The sequence below is a fragment of the Prionailurus bengalensis genome, chromosome A3 (genome assembly GCF_016509475.1).
Source record: "Prionailurus bengalensis isolate Pbe53 chromosome A3, Fcat_Pben_1.1_paternal_pri, whole genome shotgun sequence".
NCBI lineage: Eukaryota > Metazoa > Chordata > Mammalia > Carnivora > Felidae > Prionailurus > Prionailurus bengalensis.
Genome location: NC_057354.1, coordinates 104,912,626 through 104,933,269, shown reverse-complemented (window position 1 = coordinate 104,933,269; position 20,644 = coordinate 104,912,626). Strand labels below are relative to the sequence as shown.

The following is a 20,644-nucleotide window of genomic DNA, read 5'->3' as shown; positions in this document are numbered from 1 at the left end:
AGCACCTCCCCCAAGTTCTCAGTGTTCCCTTCTCTCGGCCGCTGCGCTCACTCCGCATCTCGAAGACAAACACCCCCAGCCCTCACCTCCGGCACAGAGTGCTCGGGACCCAGGAAGACGGCGCCTCTTCAGGTCCGGAAAACAATGCGCCTGCGCAAAGCCTCTGACGTTGGCGCTCCCAATCAATGTTCGGCCTTCTCACAAACTCCATTCCCCAGAAGTCTCAGCGGCCAGCGCGCTTCAATATGACGTATGAAATTCCGCGCAAGCGCGTGTTTCTGAGAAAAAGGCTGATGGCTCTGAGGTGGTTAGTCCCAGCGTTCCAGGAGCCGTAGTCCGGGTCGGGGGAGAACGGTTGAGGATGTAAAGGAGGCTTATGGTCACCCTGGAAATACTGCCTACGTGTGATGTCACGTCTCTCCAGTCCTCCGATGGAAGGGCCGTCCGAAGAAAATGTGTGGGATCTTTGGGGCCCGTCCCTACCCTTCGTTTTCACTGCCCGGGAAGACCAAGAACGAGTCTCCTGGCGCTTCGAAGAGGCTTGTTCTGCTTCATCTTGTCCACTTTCAGGGATTTGGTTCTGAAATTTGGGCCGGAGAGATACAGAATTTGGTTCTGAGGACGAGGCTGCGGCTGAGGCATAGGATGCACATTTTTGCGCCCTAAGTGGAGAGCCCAGGATACACGTCTATACAAACTGGGCAACCGGGCAGACTACCGACAGTTTGAGCGCACACCAGCCTGCCTGCCTTGGTACTGCTAGAGGGCCCTGGGTGGAGATGTCGTAGGGATTCTCAGTCTTGACTGCATGTCGGAATTACCTGAAAAGCTTTGGACATATTGATACCTGGAATCCATTCAGGAGCGAGAGTTTACTAATAACTTCAGGTGACTCTACTGTGCAGCTAAAGCTAAGAACCATTGAGCTAGAGCTCCAGAGAAGACTGGAGATTACAAGAATATGATAAAATCCTACTTTGGGAACAAGTCTGTACTTTCACTCAAAAAGCCTAAAATGCCAGCTTAGGCAAGGCATTGTTACCGATATAAATAGGACACAGTTAACCGCCCCAAACGAACTCATGCTCCAAAGGAAAACCCACAATGTAAAAGCATAACAACACAATGCAGTATGTTCTATATGTCACGTCTAAGACACTATGGGAGCACATGGAGGAAGCAATTAACTATGGCTGAGAAAGTTAGAAAAGGCTTCCTGTAACTGGTACACTTGAAAAAGAATAATTCATTAAGAAGAAAAAAGTGCAATCTATGCAGAGAGAATAACACCTGTAAAGGTACAGACTAGAGGATAAAAATGCGAAGAATTAGTAGCAAGATGACTGGCGAGTGGGTGTTTAGGGGCTGATAACCGTAATTTGGGGCCAGATTGGGGATGATTTTGTACTGTAGTAAGGGTTTGGACCTTGATTAAAGGTCCTTGATTAAAGTCATGATGTCTAAGACATATTTTCTTGCTCTTCCTTTCTGTGTGGTGTTTAATTTAGCCTTATGCAGAGTGGAAATTTGGGGGTTCTAGATGAGTTTCCTTCTAGAACTCCCCACCCTTGGGCAGGCCCTAGGCTTTATCTCTCTTTGCTGACCCCGGTTAACTGTCAAAGTGGAAGCTTAAGTTCACTGGGGTTTAGCAGTGAAAAAGTCAGGTTTGCTGCTCCCTTCTCAGAGTTGTAGCTCTCCATTTTTTTTTTTTTTAAGTCTGCAAATTCCTCACTTTCAGACCTGGTGACCAGTGTGTTTATAAAGATGGTTTATAGCTTTTCAGCATTTTTAGTGTTTTCAGTTAGGAGAGTTGTTCAGGGTGTCCAATCTGCCATGTTGCTGGAAAGTTTAAAGAGAATTTCAGCTGAATTTCTTAAAAAAGAAAGGGCATATAGATGCTGAGCAACCAAGAAATAACACCTATCTTGTCTAGGTTAAGACAGATGTCCACTAGGCCCACCAACTCTGAACTCTGACAAACTTCAGGACGTTATGGCTATCTGCTGCTGTGTAACACACTACTCCAAACTTAGTCACTTAAAACATCTGTATCATGCGAATAGATTGTGTGGGTGAGGAATTTGGACAGGGCACTGTGGCAATGGCTTGCTTCTGCTTCACTGCTTCATAATTTCCGGACCCTCAGATGGGAGGACTCAAACGGCTTCTCCACTTGAGTCTGCTACCTGAACTGGAACCTGTGGCTGGGCTCACGTGGGGCTGTGGGCCAGAATTTCTACTGGCAGCCTCTCTTTGTTCTTGGACTACCTCACAGTAGGTGGTTTCGGGATAATCAGGCAGGGTATATGGCAGCTCAGGGCTCCAAGAGAGTGATCTAGTGAGCCAAATAGAAGCTGCATGGCCTTTTATGACCTAGCTTTGAAAATCAGTAGTGTCTGGCACAAAAACAGACACATAGACCAATGGAATAGAATAGAAACCCCAGAAGTAGACCCACAAACGTATGGCCAACTAATCTTTGACAAAGCAGGAAAGAACATCCAATGGAAAAAAGACAGTCTCTTTAACAAATAGTGCTGGGAGAACTGGACAGCAACATGCAGAAGGTTGAAACTAGACCACTTTCTCACACCATTCACAAAAATAAACTCAAAATGGATAAAGGACCTGAATGTGAGACGGGAAACCATCAAAACCCTAGAGGAGAAAGCAGGAAAAGACCTCTCTGACCTCAGCCGTAGCAATCTCTTACTCGACACATCCCCAAAGGCAAGGGAATTAAAAGCAAAAATGAATTACTGGGACCTTATGAAGATAAAAAGCTTCTGCACAGCAAAGGAAACAACCAACAAAACTAAAAGGCAACCAACAGAATGGGAAAAGGTACTTGCAAATGACATATCGGACAAAGGGCTAGTATCCAAAATCTATAAAGAGCTCACCAAACTCCACACCCAAAGAACAAATAACCCAGTGAAGAAATGGGCAGAAAACATGAATAGACACTTCTCTAAAGAAGACATCCGGATGGCCAACAGGCATATGAAAAGATACTCAATGTCGCTCTTCATCAGGGAAATACAAATCAAAACCACCCTCAGATATCACCTCACGCCAGTCAGAGTGGCCAAAATGAACAAATCAGGAGACTATAGATGCTGGAGAGGATGTGGAGAAACGGGAACCCTCTTGCACTGTTGGTGGGAATGCAAATTGGTGCAACCACTCTGGAAAGCAGTGTGGAGGTTCCTCAGAAAATTAAAAATAGACCTACCCTATGACCCAGCAATAGCACTGCTAGGAATTTACCCAAGGGATACAGGAGTACTGATGCATAGGGGCACTTGTACCCCAATGTTTATAGCAGCACTCTCAATAATAGCCAAATTGTGGAAAGAGCCTAAATGTCCATCAACTGATGAATAGATAAAGAAATTGTGGTTTATATACACAATGGAGTACTACATGGCAATGAGAAAGAACGAAATATGGCCCTTTGTAGCAACGTGGATGGAACTGGAGAGTGTGATGCTAAGTGAAATAAGCCATACAGAGAAAGACAGATACCATATGTTTTCACTCTTATGTAGATCCTGAGAAACTTAACAGAAACCCGTGGAGGAGGGGAAGGAAAAAAAAAAAAAGAGGTTAGAGTGGGAGAGAGCCAAAGCATAAGAGACTCTTAAAAAACTGAGAACAAACTGAGGGTTGATGGGGGGTGGGAGGGAGGGGAGGGTGGGTGATGGGTATTGAGGAGGGCACCTTTTGGGTTGAGCACTGGGTGTTGTATGGAAACCAATTTGACAATAAATTTCATATATTGAAAAAAAAAGAAAAAAGAAAATCAGTAGTGTCATTTCTATTGCACACTATTGGTTGCAGACATTATAAGCTTGCCCAGAGTCAAGAGGAAGCACCATACAGCCCACTCTCAAAGGGAGGTCTATGAAAGAATCCGTGGCCATGAAAAACAAACTTGTTGTGGTGCCTGGGTGGCTCATTCGGTAAGTGTCCAACTCTTGGTTTTGGCTCAGGTCACGGTCTCATAGTTTGTGGGACTGAACTCTGTTGTCAGGGTTCACCCTGGGCTTCACAGGGCTCACAGAGCCCACGCTGACAGCATGGAGGCTGCTTGGGATTCCCTTTCTTCCTCTCTCTCTGCCCCTCTCCTGGAGCCTCCTGGAAATCCTTACTCCGTAGATTCAGGGTAGGACCCACGTTTCTCTTTTTAACAAAAAGGAGTGGTGGCTTCTGGTTGGAGAGCCGCAAACCCGGCTATCGCGTCTAACGTGGGAGTTGCTCCCAGGTCCCAGCCGGCGCTGGGAGCCGGCTGGGGGAATCCTCCACTCACGTCAGCGACGCACAGAGAAGCTTCCAGGAGACGCCAGCAACCTCACCCCGCTCAATTCTCTCCGGCCTCCAGGGCGCAGGCGCCGCTCGCCCCGCCCCGCACGCAGGATTGATTCCTCCTTGCGCGGTGGCCCGTCTGCGCAGGCTCGGGACTTATCTTGGGAGGAGGGGCCGGGGAAGGGGTGGGGTTTGTTCTTTGTGGGTTCGGGGACTTTGGGGCCGCCGGCCTGTTGCGAGCGCTGCGCGCCAGCCCGTGACATTGTTGGAAGTGTCCCTCCGCGAGGGGCTGTGGGGCCTGGAGCTAGGAGATCGAGTTGCAGTGTCCCCGTGAGGCTCTCTTTTGAATCCCTGCTAGCTCCGGGCCGCGGAGGCGCACTGGGTACCGAGGTAGCAGGTGTGGCTACGGTCGTATCTCTTGGTGGTGTGGTAGTCATCATGGGTGTGGGTCTGCGGTGAAACTGGGGTCCAGAGTCCGGTCCCGAGGAGCAAGGCGACGGAGCGAAGCCAGGGGGCCCAGGCCCGGCTCGTGAGGGGTCTGAGAGCGCGCCTGAAAGCAGGGGAACCGCACCACTCCGGGCGGCAGCGCTACGCGCTCGGACAGGAGTCTGGGTTTGACTGCCCTGTTCTGGGCCTTACAGGTCGCCTGGGCGTCACTGCGCGGAGTGGGAATGCCCGATGTCACCTAGCTTGCTCCCTGCTCTCTGAGCCGTAAGGGAGGACCTCAGGGCTGCGGATGCAGGACAGACATTTGGACCTAGTGAAAGGACGTCGCCGCTTAGCCCCAGCTATGGACTCCACAGCATCAGGTTTGGCTCTCGAGGGTGGAGAGGGCCAGAAGCCCTTCTGGGGAGTTAGTCGCGGGCCAAGGAGGAGGACGACCCTAGGAAGAGGCCGAGGAATCCAAGGAAGGGGCAGAGCCTGTAACCGCCTTCCCTGTGGCATTTCCTAATTATCCAAGCCCAGGAGCGTGAAGTCTCCGTATCCAGACACCATGGTAGAGGTGGAGGGGATGGCCGCGGAAGACTTCCCAAAAGCCAGAGGAGAGCGGGGAGGGCTCTCCTGTGTGGGAGGGAGAGGGCTCTCCTGTGTGGGAGGGAGAGGGTAAATAATAAACAAACCTGTGAAGGAGTGGCCTTGGCCAGGGATCAGAGGGCAGTGGGGCCATTTAGAGCCTTGCCACCATTTCCTTTATTGCTTCATTAAGTAATAAGATTCCTCCAGCCTTTCTAGCTCAACTGTGTAGAAGATTAGCAGTATACATGGGGGGTACTTCCTGTAGTCACCTCTTCACTAGTGTTGGGGACAAGGCAATCCAGGTGACCCATGAGTTTGTAAGCCATTTCTTTCTATGTTTAGAATCTCCTGTCCTTCACCAAGTGGGCATTTTAACTTTTCGTTCTTCAGCGCACATGCTCAAGGTCACAAGACTGGCCAGTGGCAGAACTGGGCCGAATCTCTGGGACTACCACCCCCTCTGTATTCCTTTATGCCTTGTATTCTGTAGACTATAGCACAGGAATCATCTCAAACTCTTTAGAAATGCAGACTCTCAGGCCCTACCCCACATACACTGAATCAGAGTCTGTTTAACAAGATCCCCCAGAATCCATACACACATTAACGTTTGAGATGTGCTGACCTATGCTATGCCATGCTGCCTGCCATTTCCATGCTTTTGTTGTTGTTAGCTATGATAACTTCTTTGGCATGGTTGCGGCAAGTGTTTTGTTTGTTTTCAGGCTTTGAAAATAGTATGATATAAAAACCCTATTATAGTGGGACTTAAAAAGTATGCTTGCAGAGACCTATGCTTGGGAACTTCTCAGGGAGAACTGACCTTTGAGCTGGGTTCCCAAGGATGAGGGGAAAGGTGTAACTTCTTTCCCTTAAAGTGTATATATTTCTTGGCCTTGCCCTGGGCCTTGTTTTGTGTTCTTAATCTCATACCATAGGCTATATTTAAAGTTCCTGGAAAGTCTTCTCCATGTTGATATTTTTAAAAGGCCTAGTAGAGGAGATGCCCAGTAAGTAACTCTCCAGTGGAGTGGCTGGAATTTGGTGATACTTCAGTTACCTGAAGCCTGCTGTGGCCTTTGGACAGGAGAGGTGGGGGAGGGCTTGTGCAATTCTGTCTCCTGTAGGATAGCTAGAGGCTGCCCGTCAGCTCCCTTTGACCCAGCTCTGTCCCCAGAACCACTGAGGTGACATACTGACTCTTCAGGGGTTTCCAGCTTGGGGAATCTGGGAGCTGCAAAGGCCATAAGGGTTAGCCTTCCTTATGGCTCCTTTTACCTTCTTAGTTCTCCCTTCTCAGGACCCTGCTCTTTCTCCAGAGAGATACCCAGGAGAAAAGGGAACAGCCAGTTTATTCCTGAAAGCCAGGCCCCAGGTGAGTTGGGGTTCTCTTCATTATTCCTCAAATGATTGAACTATAATGTATTCGCCTCCTTTTCTCTGGAGCCTCTTTGTTCGCTCAAGGGAACTGACCCCAATTCCTGCTCTGCTGGAGGCTGAACCCATCAAGGTGGATGCTGGCCTCCCTGTCCCTTTCTAGGGCCCCCCTCCTCTCTGCTCAGTATGTACTCACACAGATCCTTTGGTTTATTTCTGTCATGAGCACTGCAGTGAGTACCAAGTAATGTGAGGGAGCCCTGAACTTGAAGGAGTGTCACTACCACAGAAAGGGGGCGGGGGGAGACTCTGGTACCCAGGACGCAGCCCCAGTCACAGTAAGGTTGTGCATGGTTTGATGACAGATGGACGTGGCACAGATAGGCCTTTCCATCAGGGTGTAGTAAAAGAACAATGAGCCTGGCGAGGTTCGGGAAGGCTCATGGAGAAAAGGGGGCAAGGACATTCGGAGGGTATGGACAGGTGGGGAGGCCGTTTGAGGCTATGTGCCTGTTCAGATGTTATCTTCCTGGATTAGTGAGAAGATAGACTTAACTTACCTCCTGGCTGGAACACTCACCTAACTTCTCTATGCATTGGGTTTGCAGTTGTGAAATGAGGATGGTAATCATGTTAATGATAATGGTGGGGTGCCCGGGTGGCTCAGTCGGTCAAGTGTCCAACTTCAGCTCAGGTCATGGTCTCATGGTTTGTGAGTTCGAGCCCCACGTCGGGCTCTGTGCTGACAGCTCAGAGCCTGGAGCCTGTTTCGGATTCTGCGCCTTCCTCTCTGCTCCTCCCCTGCTCACGCTTTGTCTCTCTCTCTCAAAAATAAATAAACATTAAAAAAAAATTTTTTTTAAATCATGTTAATGATCATGGTGAAAATAGTAATAGCCATTGTGTACTGAGAACCAAATATGTATCAGGAGCCGTTCTACACAATTTCCTTACACTAACTCATTTCATCTTTCAAACATTCTTATTTTGAAGAATGGCAACTGAGGCACAGAGAGGTAACTGAGAAAAGCAAGAGAGATAAAGTCACTTGTTCGTGGTTCTCTAGCACATAAGGAAGGCAGCCTAGTTTCAGATCCAGGTTGTCTGGCTCTAAGATCTTAACCACTCAATAACGCAGTTACCTCATATCGTTGCTGGAGTCTTCTGGTAAATGGTAATTCCTAGTCAGCTTCGGTTGTGAGGGGGTAAACGGGGTAATGGTGACCGACTCCAGAATTGGATTCAGGTTTGGCTATAGTAGGCTGGATGTGGAGAAAATCAAGTGGAAGGCTGTGGATGCCAGGCTGCCTCATTTCCTAGCAGCCAACATGGTAGTTTCGTGTATTGTAGCCTAATGATAGACATTTGTATTTAATTTTCTAGCCAGTGGGGGAAACCCCCACCAATAGAGGATTCTCACAGATAACTAGTAGGATAATAAATCGAGTTTCAACCTCTTTGGCCTTAATGTACACCATTCAGAGGTATATTAGAGAGCTTAATCTAGGAATGTCGTAGGAACGATGGCCTGTAGATCTCAATGGCTCATAGTAACAAAGGTGTATTTCTTCTTTATGTTACGTATCACTAGTGGGCCAGCTCTGACTCCTCCACACCCTCTTTGCTCTGGGATTCATGCTGAAAGATCAAGTCTGGTCTGGGATGTTGTTATGTGGCAGGGAAAAGTACAGTGTCAGAACCAGGAGATGGCTCTTCTGGCTTCTGCCCACAACTCATTGGCCGAAGCAAGTCATGTGGCCAAGCCTAATGTCAGTGAGGTGGGAAGTATAAATAGGCCTTCCATAATGTGGGGCGTCAGGGGAGGGGCAGTGAATACTTTGAACAAATAGTCTGCCACTGTCTGTTTTCTTACAAATATTCACTTCCTTCCTTCCACACACAATCTCTCCCCAAGAGAGATAACCTAAAACCTCTATTTAGTTACCTACTAAGAGCATTAAGATCAAAGTCTTGGATGGTGTGATGGCCTCAACATCAGGTCTGGATGTTTTTCCTCCGGATCTGGAGACCTCTGAACCTATGATGTAAAAGGACAAATTGCCTGAATCCATATATCCAGTACAGTGGAATAATGCAGACAGGATAACCACAAGATAACCACAATTAGGAGTCCAGGAAGGGGAAGCATGGGAGGAGCCCAGCAATCTCAGGTCTGCAGCAGCTATGAAATTCCTCTGGGCAGACTTGGTGAGAAACGCTGACCTTGGGACCGGGAAGTCTTCTGGTTATGCCCTGCTTCCGCTAGCTGGATGGAGCTCCTCAGGCCAGTGCTCTCCTTAGCTCTTGGCTCTGCCCCCAAGTTCCTTCTGCAGTACCCTCCTTGGTCACCTATGAAATGATATTGGAGAATAAACTCACTTGAGGGCTAAGCAACTTTTTCATCCTCCTTGAATAAATTGATGGCCCAAGGACTTTTTCAAGTCATGAACATTCGGTGTAACTCTTGAAAAGGTCATCAGCTTTTTATGTATTTGTTTTCTGTCACCTCCATGTGTCAGCAATTTTATCCACAGTTCTTTTTTGTGGAACTCTTGGGGGTTTTCTTGAGAAAGCCATTCCTTTAGTCACTAAGCACTTCAGCTGCCCTGAAAGGATTTACTGGGAGCCATCTGAAATTATTCAGAGGTTTAAACCAAAGGTTTGGTGACCACACTCTTTGGTCCTTCCATTAGGTTGTTAACCATCCTTTGTCATGTAAAAGCCTTATCTATATTGTCTTTGACCAACTGGGAACCAGAATTGGTTAAATCTCCAACTCTGTAAGTTTACAATTTCTGGATCCTTTCTTTTGCCTTCCATTTTTATTTTGCAAACTAGCCAACTCTTGAGTTCATTTCTTTTTCTTGAGATATTTTGTCAACTTCTGCCAATAACAACCACCTCACACTACTGATGTTCCAGCCTCTTCTCACAGCACCACAAATTCATTCTTACATTGTTCGTCTTTCCAGTTATTGCAGACAACTGTTTTTTTTTTTTTTTCAACGTTTATTTATTTTTGGGACAGAGAGAGACAGAGGATGAACGGGGGAGGGGCAGAGAGAGAGGGAGACACAGAATCAGAAGCAGGCTCCAGGCTCTGAGCCATCAGCCCAGAGCCTGATGCGGGGCTCGAACTCACGGACCGCGAGATCGTGACCTGAGCTGAAGTCCGACACTTAACCGACTGCGCCACCCAGGCGCCCCTGCAGACAACTGTTTTAGCACACAGTTCACCACCAAATTACATGGGTTGCCATAGCATCAATAACTTTCTTTACTTCTGGCTCTAAGCCAAAGTCACATATTTTAGGCTTTTTGTGATGGCAGAACCCTGCTTTAAGTACTAGTTTTTTTTTTTGTTTTTTTTTTTTTATGAGTCCGTTTAGGCTAGTTATGCTATATTAAGAACAGCAAAACTTCAAAGACTTCTATCATCAAAGGTTTATTTTTTGCCTGTATTACATGTTTCACATTCTGTTTGTGAAAAGCAGATTATTTGACTACACTTAAGTCAGTGGAACAGGAAATTCAATCCTACAGGGAGAGCCAGTGAATATTTTGAATAAATAATATAATCTATCAAAAGGGGTTATTAGAAGTGAGTTTCCCATATCTGATTGTTTTGGACTGACTTATGTTAATGTAAAATTTTTACTTTGACTTATTCTATGGAATCAATGTCTAAATGGGATTTCTAAACATATTTTGGGAAAAGTATAGGAGTTTATGCTACATTTATCTGCATTTTAGTTCATGGTATGTGAAATATCATACAGTGTAAGTCAAATGGGAGGTTATCTCGTTGCTGTTATAGAGGGTGACAGGATACTTCTGGTTGGGACCCACAGAGTGTTTGTCCCTTGTGGAGACCTGGGATCCAGGGTCTGTCAATTTTGCACATTCAGGAATTGAATGAATAGGAATAGAAAAGTGATTAGGCTTTGGGGGAGAGGATTCATGGTAATCAAACTCATAAAAGACTTAACGATTCATTATAAGGCTACTTGGTACACTGTCACTGAACTGTGTGCTGGGGTGGGGTGGGGGTAAATTATTATAAATCCCAAATTATTTGATTTGGATTTAGTGAAAATTGTCATTAAAATCATAGGTCACAAGTTTCAAAAATAGAAGACTATTGATACTGGTGCGTTTGAGAAGGCAAAGCGTACAGCCTGTTATTTCTAGTTGATTCTAATTAAGTGCAACTAAGTTGAGAGTAGAACTTGTAGAAAATGAAGGAAATGGATTACATTTGTCTCCCTTCCTAAGCAGAACGTCTCTGTAGGGCTGATTCTCTTGAGACCCTGATTATATTTCCTTTTTTTTTTTTTTTTTAACTTGTTTTATTTTTTATTTTTTTTAAATTTACATCCAAATTAGTTAGCATATGGTGCAACAATGATTTCAGGAGTAGATTCCTTAGTGCCCCTTCCCCATTTAGCCCATCCCCCCTCCCACACCCCCTCCAGGAACCCTCAGTTTGTTCTCCATATGTATGAGTCTCTTCTGTGTTGTCCCCCTCCCTGTTTGTATATTATTTTTGCTTCCCTTCCCTTATGTTCATCTGTTTTGTCTCTTAAAGTCCTCATAGGAGTGAAGTCATATGATATTTGTCTTTCTCTGACTGACTAATTTCACTTAGCATAATACCCTCCAGTTCCATCCACGTAGTTGCAAATGGCAAGATTTCATTCTTTCTGATTGCCGAGTGATACTCCATTGTATATATATACCACCTCTTTATCCATTCATCCATCGATGGACATTTGGGCTCTTTCCATACTTTGGCTATTGTTGATAGTGCTGCTATAAACATGGGGGTGCATGTGCCCCTTTGAAACAGCACACCTGTATCCCTTGGATAAATGCCTAGCAGTGCAATTGCTGGGTTGTAGGGTAGTTGTATTTTTAGTTTTTTGAGGAACCTTCATGCTGTTTTCCAGAGTGGCTGCACCAGCTTGCATTCCCACCAACAATGCAAAAGAGATCCTCTTTCTGACCCTGATTATACTTCTAAGCAGTGTGACTAAAGTATTGACAAGAGTGGGCACTTACTACTTCCAAGTAGTAAGGAAGATACGTTTCCTGAAGCAGCTTAAAATATTTTTGAGATGACAAAAATCCCAAACTGGGCATTGGGATAGCTAGGAACTCGTGGAATCCCTTCTACACCCTAAGATTCTACTCAGTCACCCATCCTCTCTTCTTCCTGGGGCTGTTAGTGTGCTCCCTAAGGATACAGCAGTGTCTTCTGTGTTTCAGGATCTGATGACATTCAAGGATGTGGCTGTGGAATTCACCCAGTGGGAATGGGGGCAGCTGGATCCTGCTCAGAAGGACCTGTACAGGGAAGTGATGCTGGAGAACTTCAAGAACTTGGCCTCTCTGGGTGAGCTCAGCTCCTCCAAAGCCTAAAGCCTGCCCATCAGGCCTGCCATCTTTATTTCATTGTTGTTTAAAAGCTTGGGGTTTCTAGGCCTGTTGGCTGAGTTTTGCCCTGGGGTTCTGGAATCAGACATTTACATTTTCTCTAGAGTCCTCATTCTTCATTCGTAGGAAAAGTCTTGCTCGCTATGAAACCATAATAAGAAGTTTCATGATTCTGCTCCTAATATTTTACAATGCCTATTTGTAGGCTTTCCACACCTATTTCTCCCCCAGAAAGACCTAGGGCTAAAGCCTTGGCCTCTAACATACCCAGTCATGATCCTTTTCTTTCTCTACCATCAGGGCTTCCAGTATCTAAACCATATGTGATCTGCCAGTTGGAGGAAGGGGAAGAGCCCTGTGTGGTAGAGGGAGAAATCTCAACAGGTGAGTGAGTGAGACCTAAGCAGCATCACACGTAATAAGGATCAGCCCTGGGTAGGAAGTTGCCCTGAAACCTTGGTTAGGGGACCATCCTCTGAGAGGTGAGGCTACTTGTCAGAAGCCCTCCACCCACTACAGTATTTTGAAAATTTTTTTTAATGTTTATTTATTTTTGAGAGACAGAGTACAAGTGGGGGAGGGGCAGAGAGAGAGGGAGACACAGAATCTGAAGCAGTCTCCAGGCTCTGAGCCATCAGCACAGAGCCCGACACAGGGCTTGAACCCATGAGCTGTGAGATCACGACCTGAGCTGAAGTTTGACACTTAACCGACTGAGCCACCAGGCACCCCAACAGTATTTTGAATACTATTAGGCTTTTGTAATTATCTCTAGTGTCAGAAGAAGAGATGTTCATTTTCTTCTCTAGCACTTAAGCTGCTTTTGGTACCCATCTCTGCCCGCCCCTTCTGAATTCTTAGTGCCACTCAGTATCGCTAGATGTCACATGATCAATGTTGGATGGACTCTAAGGGTCAACAGTTGTAAATGGCCAGACTGTCTTTTATCAGCAGGGTTAAGGGAGTTACTATGAGACCAAACAGAACAGTTGAGTGGCCTAGAAACTAAAGGGTTACAGGCAAGGGCAGATGGATGATGTCAAGAAGATCAAGGTGAGGACACTGAGCTTCAACAGAGGTGGTTCCAGAAACAGTCTGTTGATGTCATCTCTTTGAGACCATGTATTCCTAGGTGACTTGAGAGTACCTGATAGGCCTCACCTCTTGGAGCAGAATTCTGGACTCAGAGCTCTTCTTCTTGCCATGTGTAGCCCAAGCACACTGGAGAAAGGTGACGTCTATGCCAATGTTCATCTCTGAGGCAGAATCACAGCCCTGGGTCAGAGGTAAAGCTCAGGAAAGAAGTCCTCAAATCCCAAGGCACAGGTTGGGACTCATAGGAGCCTAGAATAGAGGACAGAGAGGGAAGTTGCTGATCTCTCCTATGTTAGTCTTTTCTTAATCTCTTTTTTTAAAGTTTATTTATTTTGAGAGAGAGAGAGGGCATGTGCATGTGCATGTGCAAGTTGGGGAGGGACAGAGAGAGAGAGGGAGAGAGAGAATCCCAAGCAGGCTCCCCACCAACAGCACAGATCCCAATGTGGGGCTCAATCTCATGAACCATGAGATCATGACCTGAGCCAAAATCAAGAGTTGGATGGTTAACCGACTGAGCCACCCAGGTGCTCCTTTCTTGTTCTTTTTCTGATTGGGAGCAAGGGTCTGACATCTGGATCTGGTCTCAAGATAAATATCTGTCCATTTACAGTGCTCTACAAATATGACTGTGCTTCAGAATCTCTCAGGGAACTTGTTGAAACATCCAGATCCCCAGGGGTCACACAAGACCCACTGACTCAGAATCTAGCCTTTGGGAGCACTGGCATCACTAGTCATTTACCTTTTCAGACACTTTATTATTATTGTATTCATTTTCTATTGTTGCTGAAACAAATTGCCACAAACTTAAAGACTTTAAACTTATTAGTTTAGACTTTAGACTTATTATTTAGTAGTTCATAGGTCAGAAGTCTGGCATGGGTCTCACACAAGATGTCAGCAGAGGTGTTCCTTTCTGGAGTGGCTAGGGTAGAATCTGCTTTCTGGTTATTTGAGTTGTTAGCAGAACCAGTTTCTTGCAGTTGTGAAACCGAGATCCTTGTTTTCTTGCTGGCTATAAACTGAGGAATGGTAACAGCTTCTAGAGACTGCTACATTCCTTGGCTCTTGGTGCCCTTTCTCCACCATCAAAGACAGAAATGGTGGGCTGAGTCCTTCTCACACCACATCTCTCTGACCCAGCCATGAAATGCTCTCTGATTTGAAGGATGTGGTTGATTACATTGGTCCTGTCTGAATAATCCAGGATAATCTCCCCATCTAAAGGTTTGGGCCCTTAATCACATCCGCAAAGTCCCTTTAGCCATGTAAGGCATTTTTTTCTTCTTGTGCCATGTAAGGCACATATTTACAGGTTCTTGGGATTAGGGCATGGATGACTTTGAGGGAGAATTAATCTTCCTGTCACAATTATATATAGTAATATAAACTGAAGTGCTGAGGGGACCTTGTGAGGGCATCTTCCTACCCTCTTCTCATCTTTACGATCTTTGGACTTACCTTGTGTACTGGAATCCAAACACTATTTTTTCAGGTTTTCCTAATCTGTATTCACTTGCTTATCACTTATTCTTGGTAACTCCAAAACCTCAGACATATACCATTCTTGAAAGAAACTGTACACGTCTCAGATGATATTATTATTATTATTATTATCATTATTTTGAGGTGAAAGAATTCACCTGAGGCAGACAAAGAGATAGAAGTTTATTGAATACACTGCAAGGAAGCAGTGGGCAGGACAGCAAAGGAGAGGCGACAGCAAAGGAGAGGCTGTCTGCCTCACATATTATTTTAAAGCTTCACGATCTTACATCCATTATAGGATTTTACTTCCTCTTTGCCCATGGAACAGATAATACAAGGATGTCTCTTTTTTCCCCCACCCAGACTGGGAGAAAAGGCCTAAAGCCAAGGAATCAAGACTAAATCAGGATATTTCCAAAGAGGAATTATTCCCCATAGCATCAGTAGAAAAACACATCAGAGATGAACTCTCCTTCTGCAAACTGAAAGCAATTTGTGGTTGTGATGACCAGTTAGAGATACATCCAAAAAAACTGGAGAGACATCCGAAAGAAATGTCAGTCACTCACAAATCTACTACCACCCTTAGGATAGATGGTGAATGGAGTGATTTTGGGAGAAGTTTAGACTTAAGATCAGTCCTTTTTAACCAACACAATGTTCCCATAGGAGAAGGATCTTATAAATCGGACACAGAATTCAGACAGACTTCAGGAAGAAGTAATTCCCGGAGAACCCATCCAGGGAAGAAGCCTTGTAAATGTAATGAATGTGGGAAGTCTTTCCACTTCCAGTCAGAACTTAGGCGCCATCAGAGATGTCACACTGGAGAAAAGCCCTATGAATGCAGTGAATGTGGGAGAGCCTTTGGTCATATTTCATCCCTTATTAAACATCAGAGAACTCATACTGGAGAAAAGCCCTATGAATGCAGCGAGTGTGGGAGAGCCTTCAGCCAGAGTTCATCTCTTGTTCTACATTATAGATTTCATACTGGAGAGAAACCTTACAAATGTAATGAATGTGGAAGAGCCTTTGGTCATACGTCATCCCTTATTAAACATCAGAGAACTCATACTGGAGAAAAGCCCTATGAATGCAGGGAATGTGGGAGAACCTTCAGCCAGAGTTCATCTCTCATTGTACATTATAGATTTCATACTGGAGAGAAACCTTACAAATGTAATAAATGCGGGAGAGCCTTCAGCCAGAGTTCATCTCTCACTCAACATTATAGATTTCATACTGGAGAGAAACCCTACAAATGTAACGAATGTGGGAGAGCCTTTGCTCATACTGCATCCCTTATTAAACATCAGAAAAGTCATGCTGGAAAAAAGGCTGTATGAATTCAGTGAACGTAGGAAGGCTTTCAGCTGGAGTACACACATGATTCGCATTACACACATTGGCGAGAGCTCCTGTAAGTGTAACGTATGTGCGACGACTTGGTTGGAAGACATCTTATTTAACATCAGACAGTACACGCTAAAGAGACGCTCTGTCAATGTTAAGAGAGAAGCTGGGCTTTGAATCACACTATCAAACAGCAGAGGATCCATCCTAGTGAGAAACCAAGTATGTGTGATGGATTTGGAAAGGCTTTCGTCAGAGGATACCCATTATTCAACGTCAGACAGTTTCTACTGGCCAGAAGCCTTATTCATGCAATGAATATGGCACAGCTTTCAGTCACATATTGTTCAATCAATCAATCAATCAATCAACCAGTAAGTAAATAAATATCAGATAACTCATACGGGAGAGCAACTACAAGTGTGGTAAAAGCCATCTGTAATACTTCTTCCTTTACTAAGCACCAAGAACACATATAAAAGGGAAGCCCCCTGAAAGCAGTAAATGTGGGAAGGTCTATCAGAGCTCATCTCTTCAAAAGAATCAGAGAATCATTCTTGAGAAAAACACTATGGAAATGGTGAATGTGGGAGTGCCTTTAGCCAAACCTCTTTCCTTTATAAACATCAGTGAACTCACCCTACTAGTTAGAAATCCTGGGAATGTAATGCACGTGGAAAAGCCTTTGGCAGATTTCCCACCCGTTTTGCACATCAGGGAATGTGTACTAGAGTGACTCTTTGAATTTGGTGAAACTAGGAAAACCCACTAGTATAGTTCAGGCCTCAGCATACATTAAGGCTTCACTCCGTAGAGAAACCTGGGAACTTAATGGATGTGGGGAAAATTCCTTTCAGACTTGAGATTCGTAAAACAAGAGCTGAAAGGAATCTGAGAAATCACCTAGTCTGGTGATTTTCTACCTGGTAGGGGCTCTTTATAACTGCAATGTGCTTTGCCTCCCCATTCGGTGAGCGGAGGGAGGTGTTACCATGTGGGCGAAGAGAATGGCGGCTGAGCGAGGTGGAGAGCCACCAGTGACTTAGCCCAACCATAGTTCAGAGCTAAGGAAACTGATCTTCTGGAAGTGCCATGCCCTGGGCTGGGCCTCGTGCCTTCTGGTTCACAGCTGTGGTTTTGAGATGGAGAGACTGAAGATCTTCCTGTACAAAACTCCCGTGCACTCATTACACGTTACCTTTCTCTAAGAGGCAATGGAGTGGTATTTTTAAAGTTTGAGCAAAAGGCAATTTTTGTTAGATCATTATGCTACTAGATTTGGGATTTTCAAAATAAAAAAAATTTTAAACATTAAAATCATTAAATATGGGCATTGTATAAAAAGATCAAAACTTCTGGGGCGCCTGGGTGGCGCAGTCGGTTAAGCGTCCGACTTCAGCCAGGTCACGATCTCGCGGTCCGGGAGTTCGAGCCCCGCGTCGGGCTCTGGGCTGATGGCTCAGAGCCTGGAGCCTGTTTCCGATTCTGTGTCTCCCTCTCTCTCTGCCCCTCCCCCGTTCATGCTCTGTCTCTCTCTGTCCCAAAAATAAATAAAAAACGTTGAAGAAAAAAAAAAAATTAAAAAAGATCAAAACTTCGAACACATTATTCCGAGTGAAAGTAGCCAGATGCCAGATACCATGTATTGTATAGTTCCTTTTATAGGAAATGTCCAGAAATGGCAAGTCTTCGGAGGCAAAGTACATTCCTGATTTCCTGGTGCTGGGAGAGGTAATTGGGAGTGAATGCAAATGTTACAAGGAATCTTATTGGAGTGATGCAAATGTCCTAAAACTGGATTATGGCGACGGTCGAACAATTTGGTAAATTTACTAAAAATCATTGAATTGTGCACAGAATATGGGTGAAATTTATGGTATATAAAATACACCTGAATAAAAATTGTTTTTTAAAAATCTCAAATATACAAATACACCAACTATTGCTAAACTACTTTTCCTGTCTTGTCTGTTACTTCGGTGTGTCTGTGTGTGTTTATTTTCTGAAATAGTTACCCCTCAGCTTACTGAGTCTCAAGTTCATATCATGTTGCCTCTGAAATTTATATGGAAAAACCAAAAGCAGGAGCTGGCGTAGACCAGAATAGTCTTGACTAAAAGATTAGCTTAAACTAAAAACAGTCCTTTAACCATTTTAAGTCCAGATTAGGAAGCTGAGCCCAGACATCAGGGGACCAGTTCAAAGTGGGTCCATGCAGACAGGCAGGACTAGGGGTCCAACAGGCTGGCTAAGACAGAGGGGTGCAGGCAGATAGGATGAACAGGAGGCATCTGGACAGCTGAGATCAGAATGCCAGTCTAGGAACCTAGAAATCATGGAAATTGCTTCCCAGAGAGCCAGGTTGCACAGGGAAGAAAGAGCGAATTTATTTTATTAGTAATAGCTTAGTTTGCTCTATCTGTTCTCCCAATGTCCTTCTCTAACCCCAACCTAAGTCCCTTTATATACCTGGATACCTGCGACTTTATAGCTGGTCTTGCTTAACGTCTCTCCCTCCTGTGTATCTTTGTCATGTTAACCATTATCAGTGTGCACCCATTGCCTCATCTGAAAACCTTTGTGAAGAGGACATTTAATGCCAAACTGAGTGAGGCTCTATCTTCACTCAGTTTGGCATTAAATGTCCTCTTTGCTCTGCCTTAACCTCCTGCTGCTCCTGACAGAACCTCTAGTACAGACAAACTCCTTAGCTTGTCATACCTCAGACATGCCTCCACTCTCCCCTGCCTGTTCCACCAGGCTGGGATGCCCCCTTCACTTATCTGAAGCCTGATAATCGGTCATAACCCTGCTCAAACACCCCCCTCCTCAGGGAAGAATTCTCTTGAACATTGATGTGAAGTCATAGCTTACTGATTTGCAATTGTAAAAGCATTTGTGTTTGCTTAAGGTTTTTAAAAACAAAAAGTATCTTGGGATAGTTCTTACTACTGTTTTGATCTATTTAAATGACTGGTTGTTTATCAGTTTCCCACTTTCTTGTCTCCTGAACCAGATTATCAGCTGCTTCAGGTAATTTCTCATACTTTCTCTCAAATGAGCAGACAGTAGGTCATTACTAACCATGTGTTAATTTGAAAAACTTGTATTACCCACTTTTTCTCACTGCTTCTGACTTTTAAAAAGTATTTTACTGTTCAGATATACCACATTAAAAATATTTATTTATTTATTTTAAGTGATCTCTACACCCAATGTGGGGCTTGAACTCACGACCCTGTGATTAAGAGTCGCGTGCTCTTCTGACCGAGTCAGCCAGGTGCCCCTGACTTCACACTTTTGTACTAGATGAAAAACTCCTAGAAAACTACCAGTTAAATATTTTCTTCGAAAAATACAATGTTGCTTCCTGTGATTATTTTTCAATTCAAGTATAGATTGGCATTGTTCCATCTTTTGGAGGTGGGTTGGTATGTGTGTACATAAAAACTCATTGCTATTTTGTAGCACTACAGTGATTTAACACACCAACTACCCAGAATCAGGCCAAACTTCACAGGTTAAAGACACAGTACTCCACAAGACTGTTCCACTTCAGCCATAAATTTGGGGGTCCCTAGGCTACTCTTCTGACCAGCTGGCTACAAATTTGGGAGTTGCCACACTTTTTAGGCTTGATAATTCTCTAGAGCAAATCTCAGGACTCTGGAAAGGGCTATATTATGATAACTTTATTATAGCAAAAAGATACAAATCAAAAGCACCCTAAGGAAGAGGCACACAGATTGAGGTCTGGGAGCATCTCTATTGTGAGGCTTTCTTCTTCCCCAGGAACACATCACCTGCGGGCATATGTGTAACTATGCAGAGTACTGCCAAGCAGGGAAGCTCGCCTGACCTTCGTTGTCCAAAGTCTTCATTGGTGTTTCATTATGTTGTCATGGTTGGTTGACCACACAGTTGAACTCAAGCTTCAGTGCCCCTTCCCTCCTTGGAGGTCGGGCTGATACCACATGGCTCAAAATTCCAATTCCAACCACAAGGTTGGTCTTTCTGACTTGGTCAGCCCTCACCCCTAATCATCTAATTAGCATAAACTAGGGGTAACTAAGAGTCCCCTCATTAGCATAAACTATCAGGTGTGGTCTCAAGACCCACTATGAATAACAAAGACACATCAGAAAATTCCAAGGATTGAGGGGTTACCTCCCAGGAAGCAGGGACAAAGACCAGCCAAGTTCTTTATGACACAAGCACACACATTCAAGTGGATGTGAAAACGTGAAAATGCTTCAATTCTTTTTTCTTTTTTTCTCCCTTCATAAGTGTACTCTTTAATCCCCATCACCTATTTCCCCCATTCCCCCATCTCCCCCTCTAGTAACCACCAGTTTGTTCTCTACAGTTAAGAGTCTGTGTTTTGGTTTCTCTTTTTTTCCCCCTTTGCTCATTTGTTTTTGTTTCTTAAATTCTACATGAGTGAGTTCATGTGGTATTTGTCTTTCTCTGACTTCTTTCTCTTAGTATTATATTCTCTAGCTCCATCTATGTTTTTGCAAATGGCAAGGTTTCATTCTTTTTTTATGGCTGAAAAATACATTGC

The 20,644-nt window shown here is 44.7% G+C and overlaps 2 protein-coding genes and 1 long non-coding RNA gene across 8 annotated transcripts in view; 1 reads left to right on the top strand and 2 right to left on the bottom strand.

The window, feature by feature from the left end:
- Positions 1 to 316, bottom strand: part of LOC122467098 — a 56,305-nt gene extending 55,989 nt beyond the window's left edge. Inside the window, exon 1 of the mRNA XM_043553331.1 lies at positions 87 to 316. The gene's annotated coding sequence lies outside the window, so the exon portion shown is untranslated. The remainder of the gene's footprint in view (positions 1 to 86) is intronic.
- Positions 317 to 4,513: 4,197 nt separating this feature from the next.
- On the top strand, positions 4,514 to 17,122 carry LOC122497203 (zinc finger protein 514-like). Of its 6 annotated transcripts, XM_043604034.1 has the most exons (6): positions 4,514 to 4,705; positions 4,950 to 5,117; positions 6,612 to 6,700; positions 11,971 to 12,097; positions 12,439 to 12,522; positions 15,088 to 17,122. In XM_043604034.1, exons 2-6 carry the CDS (start codon positions 5,045 to 5,047, stop codon positions 16,071 to 16,073), a joined length of 1,359 nt encoding a protein of 452 aa, XP_043459969.1. In that variant the 5' UTR covers positions 4,514 to 4,705; positions 4,950 to 5,044; the 3' UTR covers positions 16,074 to 17,122. The 6 variants fall into 6 exon arrangements, with proteins under 6 accessions (XP_043459969.1, XP_043459970.1, XP_043459971.1 ...); XM_043604035.1 differs by having other exon boundaries at positions 4,514 to 5,117; positions 6,645 to 6,700; XM_043604036.1 differs by having other exon boundaries at positions 4,514 to 5,117; positions 6,626 to 6,700.
- Positions 7,858 to 13,545, bottom strand: LOC122497204. Its single transcript, XR_006301054.1, has 3 exons — positions 13,300 to 13,545; positions 8,648 to 8,740; positions 7,858 to 7,964 (listed from the first exon to the last, which is right to left on the bottom strand). It is a non-coding gene; the product is annotated as an uncharacterized LOC122497204 (long non-coding RNA).
- Positions 17,123 to 20,644: the final 3,522 nt, after the last annotated feature.